The 15,909-nt window shown below is 44.1% G+C and overlaps 1 protein-coding gene across 1 annotated transcript in view; it reads right to left on the bottom strand.

Annotated features, from left to right (window-relative positions):
* Nucleotides 1-15,909, bottom strand: part of LOC138452855 (uncharacterized) — a 1,928,742-nt gene that overhangs the window by 665,838 nt on the left and 1,246,995 nt on the right. The window contains exon 57 of the mRNA XM_069605205.1: nt 14,448-14,512. Within this exon, the coding sequence (XP_069461306.1) occupies nt 14,448-14,512 (65 nt within the window). The remainder of the gene's footprint in view (nt 1-14,447; nt 14,513-15,909) is intronic.

Raw genomic sequence — 15,909 nt, 5'->3', positions numbered from 1 at the left:
GCCACATGGTTGAACAAAAATCTGACCAAGTAGAATTTCACTTCCAGAACAACCAAACTCCAGACGTGACAGTAATAGCAGTAGGACAACAGACTGGTGATGGGGGGTCCTCTCTATTTCTGAAAATCAACCTTCCTTCCAGTTTAAGGCAGTATTCCACACTGGAAGGAAACACCCTGAAATTCTTTACTAATCTACAATCAGAAACTCCCACTCCTATAGTCCAGAAAGATATGAAATCAGCTCAGAGCCTGGCTGATATTCAGCAAATTGGAGAGCATTTGTTCATCCCTGTTCAGTTAAATGATGGGAAGGACTCTGTTCTCGCTCGAGTGTGTGTGAACAACGGTAAGAGCTTCATCAGCGAAGCCATGTTCCGCCAACTCCCAAAAGATCCAGCCATTCCCACATTCAAACTGATAGATAAATGGGAAATGGACCTGGAAGCACCTAATTCCAAACATCTCCTGCCAAGCAGGTGTATGCTCAAAATCTCCATTGGCAACAAGAGCATAGTCCATAATTGTTGGGTCGTGCGAGACGTCACTGCCGCCTTTTACTTAGGCAGTGACATTCTCAATCGCTTTGCCATTAGTTTGGACCTAATAAACTTCAAAGCTGGGTCCCGATTAGCGGATAATCCCATGGGCTTTGATGATCCAGAAAAAGCATTTAGGTCAGCTCAATTGCTACCTTATGCAGTTGAAATTCAGCTCAAAGAGGAAGTCACCATCCCAGAAAGGACCCGACAATTCTCCCTGGAAGTGAAAGTTAAAAGAGGACAAAAATTGCAAAACCCTGATGCTTATATTCATCTAAATGCTTCTCTCCAACAGCAAGAGTTAGGGGTAAAGCCAACACCACTAGTCAACATAGAACATGACGCCATTCCAATAGAGGTGGATAACAGCGACTTACAGAGTATTACTCTAGCTGCAGGCACCACTATTGGAATGGCGGTTGATGACCGACATTTCTCCATTGATTTAGGAAATGAACTGTTAGGACCAATCCCCAAGGACTGTTTTGATAGTGACAGTGAGGACAATACAACACCAGACAGGATTTTCACCCGGCATGGGGGGAACTTCCTGGTGTACACTTCTTGCCCTTATGGTAAGGAAGATGTGACTTGTGACTTCAGGAGGGATGAGGTGATTTTCCAGGTCCATGAGGGCTGCCTTTCCCACCTGAAGCCTCCAGTCCAAATCAGCACTCTGACCAGTGACTTCTCCACCCAGCTGGAGGAGGCCGCTGAGATAGCCAAACCAGAAGTCTTTCCAGGCTTCAGGCAGATGGTGGAAGAGAGAGTCAACCTAGCTGATGCCTGTGTGACTCTGGAACAGAAGCAAAAGTTGAAACAAGTTTTCTTGGATTTCCAAGATCTCTTTGCGGTAGACTCATATGACTGTGGTCGCACCGACATCCACACCACAACAATTCCCACAGACCCTGGAATGACTCCAGTGTTTGTGAAGCAATATCGCTTGCCTCTCGCATCCATGGAGTCCCTTACTGAAATAATTAAGAACCTTGAGTCCCGGGGAATAATCCGTCCAGTCCACAGCACTTTCAATAATCCGGTGCTGGGAATATTGAAGCCAAACGGCCAGTGGAGACTCTGCGCCGACCTTAGGGAGCTCAACAAACGGGTCCATACTTCCCGATGGCCTCTGTCCTACATTGACCAAGGGCTGGCCCAGATTCAGGGGTCACAGGTATTCACAGCAATAGACCTGACCAATGGATACTGGACCGTGCCTGTCAGTAGGGATGACCAATACAAACTGGCTTTTACCTTTGGGGGCCAGCAGTACACATGGACCCGGACTCCCTTCGGATACCTCAACTCCGACAATGAATTCAACATTTTCCTACATAAGGCCATGCCCTACCTGGGTGCGAGGGGTAACCTGGCTTATGTAGATGATGTCCTCATCAAAAGTTCATCTGTGGAAGAACACATAGCAGAGATCCGTTATGTTCTGACACAGCTGAGGGCCGCCGGAGCAAAACTTTCCTTTCAGAAAGCACAGTGGTGTAGAACCCGTGCTAATTTCTTGGGGCATGAGATTACTCCTCAGGGTCTCTGTCCCCAAGAAAAGAAAGTGGAAGCACTCCAGAAACTGAAGGACCCCACAACTCTGCGGGAACTAAGGAGCCTCCTTGGACTGACTAATTACAGCAGAAAGTTCATTGAAGGCTACGCAGAGATCACTAGACCCCTGATTCATCTCTTGAAGGGGGGGTCAAGTGGGAATGGGGTCCAGAACAATCCGAGGTGGTAAGACAACTCAAAAGAAGCCTCTCACAAGCGCCTAACCTAGCTTACCCTGTCGGAAACAAGGAGTTCTTCCTGGAGACAGGGTTCTCTAATACGTGCTTGACGGCAGTATTATACCAAAAGCATGACAAGGTCAATAAAGTAATCTCCTATGCGAGCAAAACTTTATCCTCTGTGGAGGAAAAATTCAACGATTGTGAGAAGGCACTCCTGGCAACGGTGTGAGCATTGAAGAATTACCACCCGTTTATCCAGGGGGAACACATCATAGTGGAGACTCCACACCAGCCTCTGCAATATATTCAAAACGACAGAATCCGGGCCGGAAATGTGAGTAATTCCTGAATTACTTCCTGGATTCTGTCAATGCAAGGCTTTCCTGTGGAGGTCAGATATGGCCAAAACAAGAAGAGTCCCCTCGCGCAAGGTCTGGCTGACTTGCATGATTGTGCCAGAGAAAACTGTCTCGAGGACGAAAGTCTAAAAATCAAGGACAACATGGAGGCATACCTTAATTCCCAACACAAAGTCTTTGAAGAAGACAAGTGTGAGGGAATGCCCACTGTCTATGTGGATGGATGCTCGTACCATGTTGATGACAACGGGGAGAAAGAACTGGTGGCCGGCGTAGGGAATGCATGGGTGAATGAGTCACCAGAACCCTCCGCTGGATACAAAATTTGTCCCCGAAGTAGTCAGGTGGCAGAATTGATGGCTGTGCATCAGGCCATCCTCACTGCTGTCCAACATCAACTCCATGAACTGGTCATAATCACAGATTCGGATTATGTACGGAACGGGTTCGTGGAGCACCTGGTTAATTGGAAAACCAGAGGCATGTTATGTGCTAATAACAAACCCTTGAAACAGGGGAAGTTAATTCAAAACATTGATGATCTGGTCACATCGAATGGGATGACCATCTACTGGAAAAAGATCAAGGGTCATTCCAAAGTAGAGGGACCAGACAAAACTGGAAATTACTTAGCTGATCAGCTGGCCAAAACCGGGGCCATCCAAGGGGATCTAATAGAAATAGAGTCCCTGTTGGGGGAAATCCAGGTCACTGCTATCACTAGGTCCCAGACAAATGCTCACAATGATCTTTCAACTGCACAATGGAGTAAGGAGACCCCTGATGCTGATTTAATTACAGCTCAGAAGGGGGATCCAATTATTGGTAAGTTTTACCAACACCTTGAGGACCCTGAGAACTTTCCCCTGACGGATACTGATTGCATTGGGAAAGAGGACCTAAGAGTGTTGATGAAATGTCCAAAAATGTTCCGAATCCAAGACGGTTTGTTGGTAAGGAAATCCCAAGCTGGCCATGATCAGTGGGTGGTTCCTACCTCATTCCGAAGCCTGATGTTAAGTCACGCCCATGATGCGGCCACTGCCGGTCATAGGGGGTTTGACACAACACTGGAAATCTTAAGAGAGGTTGCATACTGGCCACACATGGGGCAGGACCTCGACCAATACTTGAAGGGGTGTCTTGTGTTGACCATTACATGCTTGTTTACCAAGTGGGTGGAATGTCTCCCGGCCCCAAATTGCAAGGCAGAAACAGCAGCTGCCCTGATGATTAACCACATCTTTTCCCGTTTTCGTCTACCTCAAAGGACTGAGTCAGACAGAGGTAGCCACTTCACCAGTGAAGTAATGACAAAGATGTGGGAGATATTGGGGGTTAAAAGGAAGCTACACATTGCTTACAGGCCAGCTTCTTCTGGAGCAGTAGAGAGATATAACCGAACCATTGTGAGCATCTTAAAAAAGTTTGTGGCAGATTCTGGGCCAAGTTGGGATATCCGATTACCTCTGGTCCTAATGGCCATCAGGTCTACCCCTTCATCTGCAACCAAAATGTCACCATTTGAGTTGATGACGGGACGCAAGATGGTGCTTCCCCAGCATTTGCTCTACAGGACTCAAGAGCAGACACTGATAAATGCCTCCACAACTCATGAGTATGTGGAGAATTTAAGGAAACACCTTCAGCATGCTTTTGCCTATGCTCAGCGGAATCTAGAAAGATCAGCCGAGAGCATGAAGACCCACTATGATTTAAAAATTACCCGAAAGGAATATAAGGTGGGTGATCGGGTCTATCTATACAATTTCCAAAGGAACCAGGCCAAACAGCGAAAATATTTGCCTACATGGAAGGGACCGTTTGAAATTATAGACAAGATCTCCCCTGTTGCCTATAAGATCTGCATCCCCAAAGGCAGTCTGGCGGAAGGGGGAGACAAGTGGGTAGATATAAATCAGCTAAAGTGTTGCCATCCCAGGCAAACTCTGCAACAACTGGAGTAATCCACTGGAATCCCAGAGGGGGCCGCTCCAGAGTAATACAGTTCCAACCCTAAAATATTCCACATATAGCATATAAAATTCTGTGATCCTTGTATATATATATGTTCTTGTCTCCTAATTTAAAAAAGAAAATGTATATGTTCATATCTTCTGATTCATAAAATGTATATGTTCGCCACACCATTAATAGTGGTGAAGAAATGTCTACGAATAGGTATTGCCGCTTTGCTTTATCATCCTAGGGGAGATGAAACCATGGAGACTGACCAAGGAGGACGACCGGGGACCGGGAGCAGAGACCCGAGGGGCCCGGGGTACCGCCCAATCCTCCCATCAGGACCAGCAAGGAGAACTGATTGATCGACTGGAGGGAGGAAAAGATGCTGAACTGTGCCATCCATGGAATTGGAAGAAGAGGAGGCGAACATCCCAGATCTTGCGAGTTCCATCAGCGAAAGGACAGAATGGCCATCGCAAGAGGGGGGGCTTGTGGGATGTTTTTACCCATGCATCCAAGCCCTACCATAAAACTGTGCAGTACTGGCATGGAAAACATCATGATGGCCAGAACTCCCCAGAGAGTGCACAGGGAAAACATGAAGAATAGGCTGCCACCCATTTTTGCCTATGTTGTGAGCACAGGAGGGCACTGCCTAAAACCACCATTGGGCTACACACACAGTAGCCTGAAACCATTGGGAATGGCAATGCTGATTGACAAAAAAGCAACTCAGAACTGTGGGGAATTCATTTTCTTAATCCACTTGTCAAAATAGCAGCTCCATGCTTTCTTTTGTTAAAATCCGTTGCAACTTGGTAATAACTCATAGAGCATTGCTAAAGTGAGCCTGAACTAATACCAACACGCATCTCCCACTCACCCTGAATCTCTAGAGGGAATTAAAATCAGTTGGCACATTTTCCCATCCATTGCCATCACATTTCAAAGCATTTTGGGCCTATGTTTCAAACTCCTACCTGTTTCCTCTAAGCTTGCTGGGGGGTAACTGAATTTCGTATTATATTTGATTGCATTCCTGAGAACTGTGTGCTCCTCTTTCCATCTCCTTCCATTTCTTACATTGCATAGGGGAGGGGGGTGAATTGCCAGAGAAAAAGTGATTATCTTATCTTTTGCTAAAATCATATCAAGTATTTCTGTACTGCATTTTATTCCTCATTGATTGTAAAGAAGTGTGCTAGTGCCAGATTACCCATTGTTGATCAACATCATATGTCTAAGTGTACTATCAGATATTAATTTATTATAAAGTGTGATATATATATATATTGTTTAAATTCTCAAATAAACCTTTTAATTTGCAAAACAAACCTACTTCTTGGCTCAGTAGGGTCAGGGGGATTCTAAGAGGGGGGTGTTATACAAGGGTGGTCATCCAGAGTACTGAACTAGACATAAAAATACATTAATAAGGGTTTTCCTCAGCATCCCAGACTAGGCATTGACTTAGCTGTAGTGTTGATTGAATATCGCTTACAAATAGTAGTATGGTCTCGTATGACTGCATCGTCTGCGTAACCCAGAAACGGCACAGAGGTCGTATCCATCTTAGTTAGAAAACTATCAGTAGCAGCAATAGCCTCATGCATGTCATCAGTGAAAAGGTTCAATGAAAGGGGTGCACGTACACAGCCCTGGTTTAATCATGTATTAGGAGTGCAGGTGTTTGCATATTCACCTGCAAAGTTCAGCTTTATATTTACTGATGTGTATAGAGTTGTTGAATCAGGTGGAGCAGACACAAAGGTATGCCCCAATTATCTCACTTATGCCAATGTTGATTGGGATCCGTGCTGTCGAATGCAGCCATCTAACCGACAAGTGCTAAGTATCGAGGAGAGGAGTTCTTGGTTGTGGGTAGTATATTACAGCCCTCAGCCCATTTGGTTAATTCTGCTAATACGATGTTGGTGAAGATTTTACTCAATGAATCCAACATTGCTAACACACAGAACATGTGACTTTGTTTTTGAGCAAATTTGGTATTCACGAAAGGCACCGTTCTTTCAATACCTCAGTCAATTAGGGGTGTGAGCAAATGTTTTTGAAATTGGCATGATGCCCATGATTTACCACATCTAATGCAACTGTGCCCTATCTATGCCGAGTTAAGACAGAAATATCTCTTGCCAATGTTAAGAAATTGGGGTGGGAGGCAGGGGAACATAGCTTTTCATATAATCCTATTGATTTTGGCCGTGAAATGTGCACTCAGTACTTATATTTACATTGAATGTGCCTTGGAACTGAGAGCACATTTTTTGCAGCCAAATAGTTTTTAATCTTTTTAACATTTTAATCTGTATAACTTTATATTGGACATTTTATAAGTACCCACAGATTTGTTATTGACATGGCCATGATGTATAATATAGTTTCCATAATGTTGTATTGTTATCTCTTATGGGAATATTACATTCCCCAAATAAAGAATGTTTTTTTTCTTCTTCAGTAGTTTATTAATGAAGGACAAGCATGGTCTGCTTTTTTATGTACTGTATATGTAACGGGAACACAGATTGTTTGACTTTATCAGGTAAGTTGTTTAGTATTGCTGCCCATACATCTGGATTGATTTTTATAAAAGCATTGGCCAAGCCATCAGGGTTGAGTGCCCTAGACGTTTTTTTTATTTTTATTATTCCACATGTGTCTTCTTCTGTACATTTAAGGTTGAATTTAGGAGGACGAGCACACCCATGTCAAGCCACGCTATCTGCCTTGTCATAATTGACACAGATAAAGGTAGCCCAGGTACTTTTGGTAATTTGGTTTATTTCCACCTTAGCTACGCCTTCCTTACGTTTTCTGATCAGCTGACATTTTTTTCACTCATTGAGTAGGAGGACTTGGCATTAACTGCCAGCGTGCTGTTTGAGCAGACGAATTGTGGCAGCGTAACCTGTGTTTACATTTTGTTTTCGCTTTAGTAATGCCCGCAGCTCGGTTAGAGCTAGTAAGGCAATAGTTCTCAGCAGCGTATGATGAGACGTAAAGCTCTTCTTCCCTCAGCGATCTTAGCATTATAAGGTTTTTGTGGAATGACTAAAATAGGCTTGTATATTATTTGATTCCCCCAAAAAGCTGTCAGAAAATGTTTACATTTTTATTGTGTCATAAACAAAGAGCTTTAACATATATTATTTTCAGCCCAAGTGATACAATTGCCCGCATTTTCCACCCTGTATAATAACTGTCACCGTAGGGGTGGAGGTGGTGGCCAGATTAGTGTCCACGGGCATTACATTTGACTGATCGGTAATGGGATAAGGCTATTCTTCACTATCTGCAGAAAAAGATTCATTATTATATGCATTAACAGGGTCTTCTGAAGGCTATCTCCCTTTGTTTGCCTGCAGATGTTCCCTCGCTTCGTTTATCTAGCTGGGGCAAGTTAGGGCATATAGTGGTACCGTTGCTTTATTCTGCTGCAATTACATCAACAATGAATTCAAGCAGATTATATTGCTCGTTCTGCTTTTTATGGATTGTTGTGCAGGCTTAAATGAATACTTTCAAGGCTATTTCCAAGTGAGTTGGCAAATTTGCCTCAGAGCTGACGGAGGCTGAGGTGAAGGCTCTGCAGGATTCGGTGTCCAGTCAAAGGGTCGAATACTTTGGTTCGAACTGCAATAGTTTCGAATCAAAAGGACCGGAAAAGAAAATTAGAATGCCTTTTTTTTTAAATGTATTTTTTTTTTTGCCTTCGTATAGGAAAAAATACGTGCATTTGAATTCTTTTTTCGATCCTTTTGATTCGAAACTATTGCATTCGATCCTTTTGTATTCGATCCTTTCACTATAAACGCAAGATTCATCCGAGAGGCCAATTAGTTTAGATGAGCCGAGCAGGACAGAGGTCCGCCTCAGTAGACCACCCTGAATTTGCCTCAGTATTGTTCACTTCACAGTTTCTCACTTATCGCTGCAGGCTGTAACCTAAGTCTAAAAGGGAGTTGTTTTCAAGTAACAAATTCTCTGTAGCTGAATTGCAAGTGGGTGAATTAGGGCTCTTGCCGGTAGGCGGCAACAGTACAAAATACCAATAGTGCTGTTTGTATGCGTAGGCCTTTTTATTTTGTGAGGGTCATCCAAATCGAATGCTCCTGCCATGGGGCAAGGTTCCCTTGCATGTTGGGAGTGGACTTTTCTTGTCTAGCACTGGGGAAATTATACAGCATGCAGCGTTTTGCAGGAGTGGTTGAGAGGTTAAGTAATTCCTCTCTAGGCAAAAAATTGAGTGAGAATAGAACAAAGAGAGAGGAATAGCAAGATTCAGGGCCTACATCTGAAGCATTCAAGCCGCTATGTTGTGGGAGCAGAAAAGAAGCAGTGAGCTTTGTTGATAGATGCCAACACCAAGTGACGAGCTCCTGGCTACCGCATACTGGCTGCACGCATAGTATAAGGAAGGCATGGTATCAACAGTAAGACAGACACAAGTGACCACAGTTCAAGGCTGTTTATTGAACTTAAAATCCTATGTCCACAGATGGGAGCAAGCTACGACCAACAAACAATAATAAAGCAGCCTACTAGTGTCTTGTGAAAATAAAAGGGCCTATACTAATAAGCCTATTGCCAATCCTTACCTCTAAATACAAATAGTGTGGAAAACAATGTTATGAAAAAGAAAGAAGTGTTCACAAAATTATATGTCAGGATGTTCAGGCCGTAGGACTCCCTTCCCCACTTTTTCAGCACAACATAAGGCGGTTCACTCGAGCTTAGCACAGTCTCTGGCTTCTCTAGCCCAAGGATACAGTTCAATCATTAGCATCAGGGCCTTCTATGCCCAAGTCTCTTTGCCTTTGAAAGTCTCTTCATTCAGAGGGCCTGATGCGACAAATAAACTAAAAGTTCTTTTCCTCTTTCAGATTTTCATAAGTACTCAATTTCTTAGGCAATTCACTGTTCACCTTGGATCCCCTCCCCCCCAGCCGGGCTCGGATCCTTTTAACACAATGTAGATCCTTTTAACACAATGTTCTTCACCTTGGATCCCCCTTTCCCAGGCTCAGATCCTCTTAACACAATGGCTGTATGATATTCTTTCTCGGGTGACTCACGGTTCAACACGAATCCCCCTCAGCCAGGACAGATCCCTTTAAACACAATTAGTCTGCCTCCACCGGGTTCGCACCAAATTCAATTTCACATGTAACTCTTAACACAAACTTGCTTTAACAAAAGCTCATAGCTGATCTCCCTCGGCCCGGCTCAGACCAACTTCATATACTTTCTTGATATTCTTACCATCAGAGACTTTCGAATGTGCCCAGTGTTTTACTTGACCCGTTGCAGGACCAATTCGATTTTACAATTCCTTTCCTTGTAACATGTGCCACCTTTCAGTTGGATACCTAACAGAGACTTTCAAATGAGCACCCACGTGGTGCCGGACCACTCTGTCTACGGTATTGTATCTTGGCCTCAAAGTTCAATCTTTCATCTGCTGTTTAATTATGTTGGCGTTGCTTGCCACATACGCTTCATACATTGCTCTCTTCAGTTTTCACTCTACAATGTTGCCGCTTGCAACCTTGGCTTCAACACAGACCAGTCTGGTATCAGTCTAACCCAATTCTCCGGCGGTGCAGACTTCACTGGCGCTTCTTTGTTGTAGGAGCCAAGGACAGTACCCTGGTGACAAACGATTCTCCCCGCCTTGACTATCAACGCAGGAGAGCCCCGGGTACTTCTGACACACAATGCAGGATTCTTCAGCCTCGATTCCTGGTATTACGTTTCCTATTCTCAAAGGTTCAAGAAATGAACAGTCTTTCATTGAAAAAGTTAAGGGCACTTCCCTCCTTGCAATTCTCTTTGGCCTTGCCGTCTTTTGCCTTGTATTAAACTGCTATCTTGGAACTGCTGCTTCCTTGTGTGTTTTCGTGCTCTGCTTTTTGTGTGGGGAAGTGTGATGGAAGTCAGGTGTATGTAATGATCAGTAATTGCCTCACCCTGCTTGACCATTATATTGGGACATGTCAGGTATACGGCTCGGGTGTTAGTCTGTTTTCTTCCACAGTGTCTGTGAGAAAGTGTTTGTGTTGGAAAAGGGGGTGGGGTCAGTTCCTGAGTATCCTACCTGATAGGATGGGGTAAAGGTGTTACAGGGAAGGGGATACCGCATCTCACCATCCAGTGTTCCACTTCCACTCCCCAAAGACCCCTCACTCAGGTGGTCCTCCCGCACTGGTACACCCCCAGGAACTGGAGCCAAAAGCGATGGCCGCGTGCTGGTCACCAGGATGACAGCTCCCCAGGGGCTAGCGGGTGAGACACCTTCAGGTTTCTCACAATAGTCACACACTTCGTCACACACGTGTTTTCTGCACAGCTGGTGTTTAACTAGTCCTCCCAGTAGAAGGGGCCAAGCAGGATCCGCTGCTGCTATTCTCCCAGAATGTGTTAGTGTAGTGCCTCATAGCTCTACTATCCGCACATCTAGTCAGACACTTCTATGTGCTTATATTTATCGTGTTCTCAGACACTGAAAGAGCAGTATGAATTTGACTCCTGATCACATATATTCAGAAGGAGCTGAGCAACTCCATATTATTATCCAAATGGCCAGCAAGCTTCTTTTTATCCAGCTATCTACCTTGCTCTGACCTGAAAGGAAACTAGAGTCTCAGAAAACATACAGTAATGAAGTCACTCTTTCCGCATCCAATGCCCATGATGATTCATTGTCGGTGGTACCTTGGACCGGAATTGGAAATGTATACTGTGGAGAGTGGCTCTGCCAGTACTCGAGTCAGTGTCACTTTTCTTAAGTTCATCTTTTAAACGGCTGCCTCAGCAGAAATGTCTTTCAGTAGCATCATTTTGCCCGCCCGCATTCCCTGTTGAAATAACTACCACCTAGCAAGATGTTGGTTGGGGAAGATCACTGAGGAGAGGAGTGATGCCAAGAGGAGTGAAGGATGTGTGAGAGGAAGGCAGTAGCGAGTCAGAGAAGATCATTAATGTGTGGGCTGATGCCCAGAGGAGTGAAGAATGTGTGAGAGGTAGTAGCGAGTCAGAGAAGATCATTAATGTGAGGAGTGATGCCAGAGGAGTGAAGAATTTCTGAAAGGCAGGCAGTAGCGAGTCAGAGAAGATCATTAATGTGAGAGGTGATGCCCAGAGGAGTGAAGAATGTGCGAGAGGCAGGCAGTAGCGAGTCACAGAAGATCATTAATTTGAGTGCTGATGCCCAGAGGAGTGGAGAATGTCTGAGAGGTAGTTGTGAGTTAGAGAAGTGTATGAAGTTTCCTCAAGCAAGTGCTGCATTTTTCAATCAGTCCCCTTCTTTTTATCACTTCTACTACTCTCCACTGTTGTTTTCTAGTGAAACAGTGCCCTGGTCTTGCACTCTCCCGAAATTCCTCTTGAGTTCTACACAGCAATTAAATCTTAATTTTGTTGTGCATGAAAATGTGCCCAATTAATAATGGTAGAGGCACTGACAGATATTAAATGTCCTGCACAAGCAATACATAGATCCAAGAATTAAAAATGTCTGATTGTTACATTTAACGATCAATTTCTTCAGGGCGATATTAAACTGAATTAGAACTGGTATTATTTCAGGCGTGCTTAATTTTTTTTACAGTGCCAGGACTGGGCCGGGATCTAAAGTAAACCTCATACGTGCCCCGCATTGCTCCGAGCAAGACTGCACAGCATACAGCCTGTCTCTCTCTAGAGAGATTGGCTGGGGTTCCCCCTCGGAGGAAACATTGGTAAAAATGTGACCAAAGTCAAGGATTGCATGTTAATGCACCCTTTTCCAAATACATTGTCTATACTTAGAAACGCTATTGGTTGAGCAGGCATCAGAAATAATACACTATTCTAATATTTCAGTCTGACACAGAACCCAGGAGCAGTATTACCCCATAACAGAAAATAATGTATGTGTCTATAAGGAAATTGTGTACCCCAAAAGCAAATAATGGATGCACAGCAGGCCGATATGTGGGCATATGTAGAACAGTGCCTATCTGATCCCATATGGCACACCAGAGAAAGAAAGCCCATTGGCAGTCCATTATCACAGGACAGAATGCCCTGGTCCTGTGTCGGGTAACAGGGCATCAACAATCAAAACACGATGAGAATTGATGCCATGTGCCGGGGTACAACATTCATACTCCACAGTCTTTCTGGCATACATCTGAACTCTGCTTAAAAATACCCATTACCTGGCAATTGTATGAATGTTCTGACAGAATATTTTAGGCTGCTGCTCATAATATGATGCATCATGTGCCAGCTTCCACGTAGTGCTCCTCAAGAGTTCTGCTCAATTTACCAGGCTTTTTGGCGTGATGAAATAGGCCAAGATTGCTCATTGCAACACGGGGGAGGGGGAGAAGGGCTCATTGTTCAAGTTTTTTTTTCCTGATGCCATTAGGGTTTCTCAGAGTTATAAGATTGATTCATCGGGTTGTACCAGCTTAACAGGGTCGAGCCTCAGATTACAAAGAAGAGTTGTCCATCAGACAAAAGGTACATTGCATGATGACCGAACGCTGTATATTACATACAATATTCTGCATAACGCTCAGCATGTAAAGCACCATGTTCATACCTTTAATCCACATCGCCCCTATAATAAAAAAAGTAGCAAGGACAATAAAGTAATCTACATAGGCCATTGAATGTACAGGCTGTGCTGATCCCCTTTCCTACTTCCTGCAGGCCATCTCTTCAGCAGCTGATTACCATCCTACAATACCTACCGCCCCATCCTACCCCCATCTGCAGCTTCGCCTGCAACCTCTCTCTTTTCTGCCTCCTTTCATCAGATAGAAGGTGTGAAAATATGCATGCAGGTTTGACTATAGAGTGAACATTTCTTTTGCTATTCATTGAATAGAAGAAATACCGATTTAGAAAGACCGCTCTGTGACCAAACAGAAGTCTTTCTAAATCAAATTGTCATGCCCCTGCCGCACACGCGTGCGCGCGGGGGTGACAGGCACCTCAGGTCCCAGAAGAGCCGTAGTGGGAGAACAGATTAGTGTTTATGTGTGTGTTAATGTGTGTGTGCGTGTGTGTGTGTGTGTTGCGGGTTTGTGTGTTTATGGGGTTGGGGAATTCTTGGGTGGGGAGGTAGGGAGGCAGCAGTGGCTGAGGAAGAGGTGTTGGGGGTGAAACCCCCAATTTCAAAGACATCCCACCAGCGAGTGTGGGGGGCAAGGAATGTGATATTTTTGCTTTTTGCGTGGTGTTGAAAATCGGGCAGAAAAAAATTGTCTTTTTTGGTAGGCAAACTACAAGTAGCGGAAATATCACATAGAACCAAATTTGGGGGAGTGGGAACGTCCTCCTTCCTTGACGCAGAAAAGCCTTAACCAGCCTCCTCCCTACTAACCTAACCCATCAGATCGAGGAGAGCACCTGGAGACCACACGAATGGAAGCGTGTGCAGCATAAAGCCAGTAACATAACATAACATATGGCCAGTGCACCACTGCCAAAGTAATCAGTGGTGAATGTGGCAAGAAGGGATTTATAGCAGTTTGTGGCTTGAATAATGGTCTCTCATGAAATGAATGACTGCAGTAAGTGGTGCCTCTTTAAATGGTGGTTTGTATCCTTTCACACTCAGAGGTATGGAATATAAAGTGATTTTCCCAATGGTCCTTGAATACAAGCTTTCCCTGGAGGCCCAGTCAAGGATCCTTTCTAGCCACAGCTCAAAGGTTTTAGTTTGTTTGCCTCCAGGAACATTCCTGTCTACTGTCACATTAAACAAACCTCAAGCTACTCTGTGCTCCAGTACACAATTAAGTATATGACATGCAAAGAAAGTGACATTACTTGGCATCATGAAGAACAAAATTCAGGATTGGATCCAAGGTCTTGTAGAACGCCTTTGAAAGAACCTAAGGAGACAAAAAAGTAAATAATGTACCTGCTACAGAAGACTATTCTTTGATTAGAAATGGTCACAGTGAATTATAAAAAATCTACTTTGATAGGCAAACTAAGAACAAATGGAACTCATGATTAAGGTATCAACAGCAAGGTACATGCAAAACGGTGTGTTACCTTAATTAATGCTGAAGCCAGTAATGGCAAAGAATTTGTGCAGTTCCTCACCTTTGGGTTCTACATACGTAACACAAAGCACTTTTAGGGTTGTTCCAACCAGTATCTTGGGGACTGATGGGGCTCTAAGAAACACAGTTTCCAGCAATATTCCAAAGCAGAATTATTTTCTGCGAAATCCCATTCACATTTCCGTGCAAGGTAGCAGTAGCTTACTTTTTAATTCTTTATTCTTTGTAAGCATCTTTTGTAGAGGTCTTTACAAAGAATCACTGTGTAAAACGTGCAGAGGACGGTACTTAACTGTGGGAACAGAAGCCTATGGAGAGAGATTCCATTTTGGGATTTAACCAATAATGCGGAATGAAAGTTACAAAGAAAGTGCTCCTCCTTTGAATGCTGGCTGTAGACATTCTGGAAATCACCAAAAAAGGCAGAATCTAACATCCTTAAACCATAAAATACAGTCTGTGTCCTCCCTGTCGCTGGAATTACAGGCCCTGCTAAAGGTCTGCAGATATGGGTCTGCACAGTCATAAAAGAACGTTCTGGATCACCAAAACGTGCTGTGCCCTTTTCAATTGGGCTTCCAGTGGTGCTGTTTGAAGAGACCCCGTCAAAGCATTTGGATGATTTAGGTCTACTCGGTCGAAAATATTTGACCTTTTCCAATTTGACCTAATTTCTTTGATTGTTTTATTGATCGAAAATGTGATTGGAGACCCCCTGTGATGCCCCCCACCTTATTCCCTTAACTCTGCCCGATCCAAATAATTCGGTGAAATCGTAAAGGTCAAATGGTTTTCGATCAAGTATGCTAATACCATTTGGATGGCATACTCTGAGAAGGAGAGAAGAGATAGGAAATACATGTTGTGTTGCTGGACCGCCTTCTGTCAATAAGTGTGCCATGCCCTTTTGCAATAACAGTTAACAACTGCTGTTCAAATGAGAGGAGAGCTCCTGGAATACTTTAACTCCTATACAATCAGAATAAATAAGGTAGGTTGGTGTCTACTGTCTCCTTGTTAGGGTGTCAAAATGTGGTGCCCCAGAGGGACCCTCACTATCCTGCGTCCTGTTTAATAGCTACATGATGGTGGTGCTCTCAGATACCAACCCTGGGGGTGGACGAGCGAGGAAGGATCACCTGGGTAGGAGAGCCCGGGGTTATGCTCAGGGGAATACCTCAGGTGAGACGCAGTACTATACCGGGGAAGAAGGAGGGAAG

Source organism: Ambystoma mexicanum, chromosome 4p (assembly GCF_040938575.1).
Source record: "Ambystoma mexicanum isolate Mex_15411 chromosome 4p, UKY_AmexF1_1, whole genome shotgun sequence".
NCBI lineage: Eukaryota > Metazoa > Chordata > Amphibia > Caudata > Ambystomatidae > Ambystoma > Ambystoma mexicanum.
The sequence above is the reverse complement of the archived record's forward strand: the minus strand, read 5'-3'. Positions and strand labels throughout refer to the sequence as shown.